The 12,491-nt window shown below is 41.2% G+C and overlaps 1 protein-coding gene across 1 annotated transcript in view; it reads left to right on the top strand.

Annotated features, from left to right (window-relative positions):
• Positions 1 to 9,694, top strand: part of LOC144755717 (dehydrogenase/reductase SDR family member 4-like) — a 236,741-nt gene extending 227,047 nt beyond the window's left edge. Inside the window, exons 8-9 of the mRNA XM_078644904.1 lie at positions 7,148 to 7,203; positions 8,838 to 9,694. Of these exons, the coding sequence (XP_078501030.1) occupies positions 7,148 to 7,203; positions 8,838 to 8,952 (171 nt within the window). The 3' untranslated portion in view covers positions 8,953 to 9,694. The remainder of the gene's footprint in view (positions 1 to 7,147; positions 7,204 to 8,837) is intronic.
• Positions 9,695 to 12,491: the final 2,797 nt, after the last annotated feature.

The following is a 12,491-nucleotide window of genomic DNA, read 5'->3' as shown; positions in this document are numbered from 1 at the left end:
ATCATCATTCCCTCTTGGCCACACAAAAGTTACGCCCAGTTTCCTGAATCCAATTATTTCCCTATGTCTGAATTCCACCTTGTTAAATGTCCACGGGCCAAGCCAGAAGCAAGGAATTTATAACACTTTTCAGCATTACCGTGAGCCAAGGCCACACGGGTAAAACCAATGTCAAAATGGAGTATTCAGTAGGTGATAAAACCACAAGTAAAACAACACAGCTGCGTGGTTCAACTATTAGCAGACTCTTCTCATGCAGCACACTCTCCCACACTCACACAGCACCATAACACGGTTAGAGTAAAAAAAAAACCTCGTACTATACCGGTTTAAAGCAGGAGTCACACTTAGTCCGTGATCCAGGGGAGAATACTGGAGTAACTAACAGAGTAACCAGGCAACGGTCGACAAATGGGGGGAAGTTCACCTACTTTATTCATAGCAGAAATGGCTAGAGACTATTCCAGTTCAAGAGGTTCCTCAATTCGCCTTCCGCCACCAACCCAGTTCTGCAAAGCACAGGTGGGTCGCGCAGTCTCTCGACCCAATTCTGATCGTTCTCAGAATTATTCCTCAGCCAAGTCACTTACTCTGACCACCGAGGCCCTAACCGGGCGATAGTACCTGGCAACACAAAGTTATCGGACTGGGTGAGGAGAGGGAAGTTGATTCACTGCCCTGAGGCAAGACGGAACTCTCTGTGAATGGGGAGAGCCGCTGTCCCTGCACCCCTCAGGAAGTGATACACAACATCTGGTACACATTGATTTGAGTCACATCATAAAATCTGGTCACCATGAATCCCAAGTCAGGTTCTCCGTACCTCCCTAGAAACGAGGGACAACTTCTGCTGCGCAATGATACGAATTGGTTCTGTCGGAGAATGAACAATTTCTTAGTTACACAACATATATTCCTATAACTTTTCTTACTTAGTTATACTTGGAAATATTTGAATAAGAAAATCACACACCACACATTTTATATAGATATCAAAAAAGAGTAAGGTTGTTATTCATCGATCCCTTTACAAAAATACATTTTTAACATTTAAAAGATGGTTGTCCATACAGTAGAATTTCGAAACAAAGTGCACAAGTGAATAAATTGTGATCAAGTGATTTAAGTGTATAATACAGTGAAACAATTTAAGGCTAAAGTTAAAAGAAATATAGGTCCAACATTAGTTTCAATTTCCACAGACAGTACAATTATTTCTATTTTTCTGCTGGGATATAACAAGGACCAATTGGTGAATTAACGTCGACGTTTCGACCCTGGGGTACGGTGCTGTTTTATTAGCGACCAGTTCGGGTCTTCATCAGGACGAAAGGAAGGAAGGGACAACCTAAAATTAAAGAAGGCGTGCCTGTTTTAGTATGGGGTGTGTGAAATTGACAAGTGGGTGATAACAACCTCTACTGAATTGCTCACCTGAAAAGTGGTTTTTTGGGGGGGTGGGGCGTCCTATTTCTGCCTCTACGCAGGTTATTCTTGTGTTCTAGCGTTGGTTCTGTAAATTATTAATTCCATTAAGCATCCCATATTTTAAGGGTTAACTTATACTTAGACCTAAGGGTTCCGCTAGTCACATACCTCAAGGATTTGTCACCATCCGGTGAACAAATTGGATCTTGAAGCTGCAGATCGATTAATATCTTTTGGTGGTTTTTCAGGACGTTGGATCTGTAATTTATTAAAGCAACGTTCAGTGCTCTATTCATCATGAATTGTTAACCAGTGACACGCAGGTTCATGTCAACACGTACCTTTTTGTATGAAACGCCACCTTCGGGTGAAAGTTTCGGGTCTGTAGTGCCGCAGCCGCGATCACCTAGACAGGTAATTGTTTTCACATTAGTGACTTCACTCTATTTAGTTAGTTATTAAAGGTACAAGGGGCGGGATCGTTTTAAGGCGATCCTCGGCAAACTATCAGTTCGCCTGAGCTGATCTCTTAACACTTACTTAAGGAGCAGTAACAGCAGCCGTCTGTCTGTATCACGCGAGTCAATCCTTACTGCCGGCTCGCGTCTGACTCAGTTTCAATCCAAGATTACGTCAGGTCTGCGTGCATTACGGCACGTCTGTAGACCCGTGACGCTCGTCATACAAAGCGTTTTGGACAAAGGTCCAATGGTTATCTGAAACGCACCACGTCAGAGTTTCGTGCGCGTCAGCCTTTCACCCCATTCGTGTATCTGAATGGTCGTCATGACTGACGTGCGAAAAGTTGCATTGCACCTTGGTCCTTGTGTCCGCGGTTAACCGGAGGCAACCATTGCGGCAAGGCTGACCGTAGGGTCTAGCATTAGTTAACCGAAATTCTATTCGGTTACAGATCAGTGTGTGGAGGTAGTATATTGCATGCCTCCCTGACCCATGGTTTATATTTTTCATAATGCTTTTAGACGGCCCAATCAGAAGATATTCTATTACAAATATCCAAGGATGTTAACATTATCTACAGGCATACATACTTAACATATTCAGTGAGGTTACAAATGCCTCACTGAATATGTTAAGTATGTATGCCTGTAGATAATGTTAACATCCTTGGATATTTGTAATAGAATATCTTCTGATTGGGCCGTCTAAAAGCATTATGAAAAATATAAACCATGGGTCAGGGAGGCATGCAATATACTACCTCCACACACTGATCTGTAACCGAATAGAATTTCGGTTAACTAATGCTAGACCCTACGGTCAGCCTTGCCGCTATGGTTGCCTCCGGTTAACCGCGGACACAAGGACCAAGGTGCAATGCAACTTTTCGCACGTCAGTCATGACGACCATTCAGATACACGAATGGGGTGAAAGGCTGACGCGCACGAAACTCTGACGTGGTGCGTTTCAGATAACCATTGGACCTTTGTCCAAATCGCTTTGTATGACGAGCGTCACGGGTCTACAGACGTGCCGTAATGCACGCAGACCTGACGTCATCTAGGATTGAAACTGAGTCAGACGCGAGCCGGCAGTAAGGATTGACTCGCGTGATACAGACAGACGGCTGCTGTTACTGCTCCTTAAGTAAGTGTTAAGAGATCAGCTCAGGCGAACTGATAGTTTGCCGAGGATCGCCTTAAAACGATCCCGCCCCTTGTACCTTTAATAACTAACTAAATAGAGTGAAGTCACTAATGTGAAAACAATTACCTGTCTAGGTGATCGCGGCTGCGGCACTACAGACCCGAAACTTTCACCCGAAGGTGGCGTTTCATACAAAAAGGTACGTGTTGACATGAACCTGCGTGTCACTGGTTAACAATTCATGATGAATAGAGCACTGAACGTTGCTTTAATAAATTACAGATCCAACGTCCTGAAAAACCACCAAAAGATATTAATCGATCTGCAGCTTCAAGATCCAATTTGTTCACCGGATGGTGACAAATCCTTGAGGTATGTGACTAGCGGAACCCTTAGGTCTAAGTATAAGTTAACCCTTAAAATATGGGATGCTTAATGGTATTAATAATTTACAGAACCAACGCTAGAACACAAGAATAACCTGCGTAGAGGCAGAAATAGGACGCCCCACCCCCCCAAAAAACCACTTTTCAGGTGAGCAATTCAGTAGAGGTTGTTATCACCCACTTGTCAATTTCACACACCCCATACTAAAACAGGCACGCCTTCTTTAATTTTAGGTTGTCCCTTCCTTCCTTTCGTCCTGATGAAGACCCGAACTGGTCGCTAATAAAACAGCACCGTACCCCAGGGTCGAAACGTCGACGTTAATTCACCAATTGGTCCTTGTTATATCCCAGCAGAAAAATAGAAATAATTGTACTGTCTGTGGAAATTGAAACTAATGTTGGACCTATATTTCTTTTAACTTTAGCCTTAAATTGTTTCACTGTATTATACACTTAAATCACTTGATCACAATGTATTCACTTGTGCACTTTGTTTCGAAATTCTACTGTATGGACAACCATCTTTTAAATGTTAAAAATTAATTTTTGTAAAGGGATCGATGAATAACAACCTTACTCTTTTTTGATATCTATATAAAATGTGTGGTGTGTGATTTTCTTATTCAAATATTTCCAAGTATAACTAAGTAAGAAAAGTTATAGGAATATATGTTGTGTAACTAAGAAATTGTTCATTCTCCGACAGAACCAATTTTTATTTAATATTGTCTACCCAGGTTCTGAGGGTTACTGGGTTACCCCATTACAAGTAATGGCGCAATGATACGAGTCGCACTAGACAATCCGATCACACTCATCCCACAGTCAGGGTCACCGTAGCTTCCTGGAATGAGGCACAACGTCTGGTCGGCCAAAACAATTCGGTCCCACACACACACAGTTGCAAGTTCAGCAGTATCACACAAAGTAGAATGAGGCAATGCTATGAATGCATCCTCTCTCAGAGGATCACAACCTGTGAATGCGGCTCAGACGACAAAGCAAGCTACTCTGAGTCCTCTCACCACCAGTGAGACACTTGTGCATGCTGAGGCTCCATGTTGCAGGGACCACACTCCTTAGATGTTGGTACAGTTTGGGGGCTCCACATAAGGCAATATGTCTCTAGGTACAATACTTAGCTCCATACTCACCCCGCCCTGCAGTCAGGGTAAAGCAAATGAAGTAGGGCTCAGAAGGGCACCGCTCTCAAGGTGACACACGTATACACTGTAGTCTTTGATGTCCCTGAGACGTCCACAAAAAACAGAGGGCAATCTAACAAGCCCTTGGAGAGCACACTTAAGGGCACCAAATATCAGTAGGTAGGTATGCCCAGGCCAGCCACTATTCAGGCAGTGTGCAGGGTCTCTTTCAATGGCAGTCTCTTCTTTGTGCACAACAGATTCCCCTGGCATTGTGCACCAAACAGTCCATGATCTCTGGTTCCACATCCCAACAAGCGTATCTCTCCCCTGCTGAAGTATGGCACCAGTAGTTACACGGTAGTGTGCTTTTGAAGTTGGGGGTGGCTCAGAGGGTTCCCCGTTGAACCGCAGATGTCTCCCCTAAATTTCATTCCTCTGCTATGCTTCCTTGGTATGCAGATCTTAGTCTTTAGTGGGGCCATGATCTGGTATCCCAGAGGCCAAGAATCAAAACCTTTCCCTCCTAACCTATTCATCCAATGCCTCAAATGGCAGATGACTGTCATTCCAGTTGCATGCCCAATGTTTATAGCTGTCTCTGGGGAATGCACAGATGTGCTCCCCCAGTCTTCAGGGTAAACTGGAGTCAAACAAAAAGACACACAAAAGAGTTTAGTGCAGACAAAAATGCCCACTTTCTAGACATGCATTTCTAAGCTATCAATGACAAAATCACCTTTACCATAAGGGAGGATTTGACATTGTGAATCCAAAAATAGTGAACTACATGAGGCTGCTCCGCTGTAAGCCACCACTGCAACTTAAAGTAATCTCTACCATTCCCCTATGTTAACCTATGGGGAGAGCAAACTTCATAGGTAGCGAAAACACACATGGGGGCTCTTCACTACCTGGGCAGGGAACACACATGTGCACCCTGCCCTGCCTTTCACCTATCACTTGCTGCCCCCACCAGGACTCACCCTAGGGGTGCTCTAGTGTTAGTGAAAGGCACCTTCAGCCTTGGCCAATGATTTAGAGAGGCCAACCTTAGCATAGGGGCAAATGCACACACACTGACCTACAATTGCAGGCTTGAGACGTGTTTAAAAATGCCATGTAAGCTCCACTTCCTAACATGTGTAGGAAGGGCGTGCGCACTTTCCCACTGCATTATAGAGGGAACGTGCCCAGAGTCCAATGGCTGTACAATGAGAATCAGCAAACCCATGAAGAAAAAGCTAAATGTTTAGGGAAACACTACCTCAAGAGTGCCAGGTCTAACATGCACTTCAATCATCTCCTAACAGTATACAAAATGTAGATCCCATCAACCCTTTTATATGGTATAGAGACAATAAATATTAAGCAATGGCACTTTGTACATAAGGTGGAGGAGAAGATTCATTGCACTATTTGCACTTTAAATTCCATGGTCTCGATAGAAGTTTTAAGGCTCAAATCATGATTTGTGAGCACTTGCATAAGAGGGCTAGCTGTAATTCTACTGTGGTATCACTATATTCAGCATGCAAAGGAAAAGTCCTTAAGGAGTCTTATGGCCATAGAATGCTTCTCTTCCACTATAAAGCCCTCTAACTGTTTAACTAATGTTTTACCTGCACTTCAGCACTTTTCCCTGATTAGATCAGACATTAGCAATATGAGCCATCTTCACCTCAATTTGTTTTGAAGCTCGCCTTGACAAAATTATCGTGGAGAATAATATGGTTATATGTACTAAGAAGCCTCACTTCCAGTGACCTACTCAATCATGTCATCCTCAAGTGTATTTGAACTGGAACCTGGAACATAAGGTAGGGTGCGAAGGTGTATAATGTTTTGCAGCTTGCAATGTTAACCATTAAAAACTGTGACTTATGCAAGGCAGAAAATAGTTTGGGAGAAAAGAATTTGCACGGTATGTTATAATCGTGGTCAGACTATTGAATATGTTATGTTTGTCTGTCTCGCTTTGAGGATCTACCAACAGAGATTTTTAAAACCATTTTAACCCCTTCCATGCTGCCGTCGGCCATTGGCCGACGGCAACGCTACCTCGCTGGTGCTGCACCCGTTTTGCGGAAGTGCCGCATTTCTGCAAAATCGTGGGCGCATGGGAGGGGTTAAAAAAAATATATGGAATTACAACTGCTAAAGGTAATATGGAGGTGTTAAATTGTCCTGTTAATGAATTAATGTGCTGTGATATATATATATATATATATATATATATATATATATATATATATATATATATATATATATATTTGCTTGATTTCCCCAGTTGCATTAATTGTTGTATTTGATGTATTTAATATATTGTAGAACTCATAGTCAGATCTAAATCTTAATTAAAAAACCTTGAACCTTGGATGGAGATATTGGCACTTGTGGACCTTTTGGTTCATGATTATATGGCTATGGGCCCTTCTGGATACGGACTGGTTATTAAGACATTATTATATATTTATTCTACCTGTCTCAGCTGTGAAAGGATATCAGGCAATGTATCGTGGAACCGAAGGTACTGGTTGGCCTTTCAACACGTGCCCTTTTCTGTCTTTAAACAGATAGTGAAAGACGAAGCAAGGACAGATTTTATATTAAAGGGCAACAACGTTCTCAGGTAAATATTTCTGAACTTTCAGGTGCACATTAAGAAGGTTGTGTCAAAAATGCTCAGGCAATCAGGCAGCCACAGTAGGTTCTTCCCATCCCTGCTAATTAAGAGTAGCAAAAGTCATTGTCTTAAGTAAATTCAGCACTGTTAGACCATAGGTCTCTTTGAAAACCAACTGGTGGGGTCCTTGCACCACACTGCAAATAGCCTGAAAACTTTGCCTACAGCAGTTTAAAAAATAATATTACACCAAAATGGATCTCCCCAGCAAAACCCTCTTTTGTTGCCCTGACTTTGCCCCATTGAGAGCCCCTGTGTCCCTCCATCAATAGTACCAAAAATGAAAAGTGAGCCAGAGGCGCATCTGTTGGGAGTAGCTTATTTGGTATGGATGGCGTGTGAGTGGAGGAAGGTAGCGGAGTCTACAGGCTAAATGTATGGTATTAATGCATGTGGGGAACATTTCCTTTTTTCCTTACTTAACCTGACTCCGCGCTAGAGTCTGCTTGTGGAAACATGCATATGAAAAAGCAAGGTATGCTTCAAAAAGAGTGGCAGCTTCAGGCACTCCAGTATAAGGCTATTAGGAGGATGCCCAGAAAATACCGCTTAGATGAAGGAATCTGGAGTAGTACCATCTGCCTCAGAGACCTCAGAAATTGCAACATATTTTTAAAATTCCAATAAGCCTTTCGGAAGCCTTTGGAGTTTGTAGTGAGGGGGAATGTGAAAAGCAATTTGTTGTGAAATGTGGATATGAATATTTGGCTACCAGCTACCTCCTGACCCACACAATTAGTCTTAAAAAACCAAGAAATGCTGCTGAGGCATTTTGTGCCAATCAGTTACATTAAAACAATTGGTGTGGTTGAATTGAAATCCCAAAATACATCTTGGATCCAAATTGTGTAGCTTATCCTCATGTGTACAACACCTGGGTATAGGGAAAGAGAAACCTCTAGGTCTATTTAGACGAGTATAGAAATCACAACCTAGTTGTGGTTGGATGGAAGAAAGATTAGCTACTATAAATGCTCAGAATTAAGGCATGGCGATATTGAGACCGAGCATCATAAACTAAAGCCGTTGGGAAATGGGAAATAATATGCAGATCCCGGAATATTGGGTCCTTTACCCCATGATTTCTGAGCAGCTCTCAGCAGGAGAACATGTCAGGAAACCTATTTTCTCTGGTGGGGGAATGAACCTGGTAAAATTGATCTTGAATGCCTCGCAATAATTTCAGGTGCAGGTACACTGGGCCACTCAGAATTGGCTAGGGTTCAGATTGTCTCATTATGAGAGTTATTGTTTAATCAGATTAGGATATTGGCCAAGGATATAAAGAAGTATGCCTTTAAAACTGGATGGTTCAGGGAATTGACCACATGATTAACATCCTGTTGTCTATAGATTTTCATAAACCCGGTATTTCCTTTGCAGTTCAGAGTCTGTCACCTCTGGAATGAGCTGATCACTTGGTTGACATAAGAAAGAAGATTATGTCATTTGGTGGGTAGGCCCAGTTCTCAAAAGTGAAGAGCTTGTTGTGTATTTCTGACCTCCACTGGATGCCAGAATCTCTGAGACTGTGACAATTTTACTCATTAATTCTTGTATTTTTTTCCTTTTCTATCCAGATTGGGAGAGCCTAAGGACTATGGTGGCATTGTCTCCTTCCTCTGCTCTTCTGATGCCTCCTACATCACTGGAGAGACCATTGTAGTTGCTGGGGGTGGCATGTGCCGACTCTAAAAGCTGTTTTGTATTTCAGGGTAGTTATTGTAATCACTGTTTGCAAATTATGGGGTATATTATTTTCCTGGTAGAGACTGATAAAAACGTACACTGCTTATCCGACCAGCATCTCTTAAACACCGGAAAAGCTATAAGGCAAAATCATCAAAGTTGGGTCTTTGTGCTTCTGAAAGACTGACGATACAAAAGGGGATGTTTTTTATGGACGGAGCGTTTGAGCAAATCAAACACTCACCCCCAGTCAACTGATCTGGGTTTAATCCATCACCACCCCCTTTTGTACCTCTGAAAGACTGACAGCACTGTGAATCAGGTTATAGGATAAAGCGTGATCTGTGGCAAAGAGCCTATCTACGGCATGAACCATGATGGACCTTGTTGCAAGCAACTAATTTTTTGCAAAGGCAGCAGCCATCTACACCAGTATTACATTTGCCAGTTTAGTCATTGAATTAAGGGAAACTCCTGAATTACAACACACTCACAATAATTTTCTGGCATTTTCATACAATGAAAATTAATTGTTTTGGCAATGCACGGTTAGGGTTGTTTGAAGACTCTGTGTGGTACATATATGCAACTTAATTTAACAAGGCTAGGCTCCATTGACTGTCAACTGGAGAATGCTGCAACGTTGAAAATGTTAATATTTATGTTGCTGATAAAGCAAATTAAAGAATGTCTTGTTTTGATGAGTCAGCATCTAGGTATTGATACAATAAATTGGGTAGCAACTTTTCATTTGTGTAATAAACTAGAGGAGTTATACTGGTCAAAATGTTAAATTCCATATGGGTTGCGGGTGCTATAATATATTGAAGGAAATCCCTCACTTTACTTAATGTAGAGTGACATTTGCTGTAAGTGATATTACAAAGAATGCGCCACTTGATTGTAAAAATTGTATTTCTACTGGTAATACAAAAACTGAAAGGCAAATTTAGTGACGCAAGTGAGGGCCACAAAGCTTCCCGCCAGACATACTGGGAGCTTACCAAAGCCTTCATAGACCTTTTTCGCACAAAGTCCTCAACCTGACATGAAACTTAAAAAAATCCAAAATGTACTTGAGGTGCAAGGACTTTTGTGCTATATACTGCTCGGATCCGGACAGAAAACTTGAGCAACAGAAAACTCAACCTAAGAATCTTGTGATGTTCACTCAGTGTGCCAGACTGGGCCATTGAGAAAAGATTGCGTTGTCAAATTGCAGGTGGGTCCCCACCTTTAAATAAGGTAGGGAAACAGAGGATATGTCAGAGCGGGAGCTTTGGCAATTTAGGGAAACCAACCCTATGTCTGCTTGATCTCTTTACTGCGAAGCCGTTCTCTGATACAGGCACCATGAATCATAACTAGCATTGCCTGAACCTACAATTTTATTTATTATCATGATTTTTGTATACAGGCACACATCCATAGCATTTTAATAAATAAAATGTTGGAAATGTGAGTAATATCACCCATTCTATAAGTGCTCGTACTTACTAACAAATGAATCCAGCTCAGTGGTCACAAACTAGTAGCAGGAAAGAGCCAGGGTTAAGTCCACCTATCAGTCTTAATGGCTCTCCAGTGAGGTGCCCACAACGTCTCTCTATCTACCAAGGCAAAAAAGTAGAGCTAATGCTCCTCTTTAAGCCAACACTTGTTTCACAGTCCACCATAAGCATATCATCTAGTGACATTCTCTACATCCCAGCTGTATTCACTTAAAACTTTGGGATTTTTTTTACAAGAAATTACAGAAATAATGTTATTAGAAATGTATATGGGTCTAAAATGTGTTGTATTTTGTAAGAAGCGCCCTAATACATTTTTCTGCAGATTGACATGTGGCAAGGCAGGGAAATGAAACATTGGAAGCACCAACACATATTGGCAAAGCCGGCAGATCTGTATTACTAGCAAGGGGGAGCCCCTTTAAAGGAAGCTCAGATCAGGGAGAAGAGGGGAACACAACTGAGAAATTATATATGACACACTGCCTCGTGACCTCTATTTCTTTAGCTTTTTAGATAACATCTAGTATGGGCTAAACATTATTGTATTCACAATTTGACACTTTAACAATATAATTTGTTTGTCATAGTTTTATTATTCAAAAATAGTTATCTCAAAATACGTTAAAAAAAATTCTATTCATTCAAGACAATAAAAACATACATTTTCATTTATATTTAGTGTTTTTATACATAGTTACACACTACCAACCCATGATAAACTAAATATACCATGTGGCTCCGGACCCATGAAAAAATTATACAAAACAGTTTTCTTATCACAAGCTCACTCAATCACAACCAAACACATTCATACATCACCCCAAAAGAACAATGTTCATATCTGGATCATCGGGCGACTTAGAACTGATGAGTCTCCACAGCCCTGTTGTATGAGCTGGTACAACAGGGTTTGGCAAATCTGGACTTTGCAGGCTGGTGTGATGGCTAATTTTGTATTGAATGGCCATGTCTGAACTGGGGTGGCAGAGTGGGCTAAAGAACGGTGATGGATTAAACCCAGATCTGTTGACTGGGTGTGAGTGTTTGATTGGTTCAGATGCTCCGTCCATCACCGCCCCCTTTTGTACCGCTAATTTTGTATTGAAAGCATATTTGTCGCAAAAATAAAAAGAAACATATCACTTTTCAAACATGCTGGCCATATACTTGCAAAAAAACATTTTAAACTAAAAGAGCAGTTTCATATGCTTTTATTAGAACAGATGTGTGCTTTATATCAGGCAGGTGTACTTGGAACTCTTATAGAAACCCTTTTTCTTTTGAATCCATATGACACGAAAATGTCACTAGCACAAAGTAAAGATTCTGCTGGCTTTGAATTATTGTAGACTGAAGTCATAGTTTAAACACATATGGATGACTAAAGAAATGCAAACAGAATAAAGAATGGAAAGAAAAATAGTGTTAGCAACGTCAAATATTGGCATACCAGCCCTGGCATTGAAGTGTTCTTCTTTTTAGGCGATGTGCATATGTTACAAGTTAAAAAGCCGTCATGCAAGACAGCCAATGGCAAGTGAACTGGCTGATTGCATCATGGTGTATGCTGTGGTGGACTTAAGCAAAATGGGAATGGCTGTTGAACAGGTCAAAGGAAGAAAAGGGCTTACTCAAAGCCCCTCTATTTATATTTGTATATGCATGTTTTTATTTATAATTTTTTTATTACATTAGACTGCCGAAAACGCTAAAGTTGACTTAAGGCCAGAACTAAAGAGAATTCCTAGATAGGAGTGTGGATAACAAGTGTCTATTGCAGATACAAAACAATGTACAAACTGATTTCAGACGATTGTAATAGGTTGTTGAGAGAGAGGAAGGAATTGCAGTGAGTAATCACTCTATACAAATATTTGAAAAAAATATAATTTATAGGTTTTCAAGCAGATTGCACCACACTCACTTCTCCAACTCCCACCAACATAGGAATTCTAGACAGCCCCAGATATGAAGGATACTCTTCGGCTAAAATATAATACGAACTGAGCAGTTGGTCACGGCCTATGTTTT

This window comes from Lissotriton helveticus, chromosome 5_1 (assembly GCF_964261635.1).
Source record: "Lissotriton helveticus chromosome 5_1, aLisHel1.1, whole genome shotgun sequence".
NCBI lineage: Eukaryota > Metazoa > Chordata > Amphibia > Caudata > Salamandridae > Lissotriton > Lissotriton helveticus.
The sequence above is the reverse complement of the archived record's forward strand: the minus strand, read 5'-3'. Positions and strand labels throughout refer to the sequence as shown.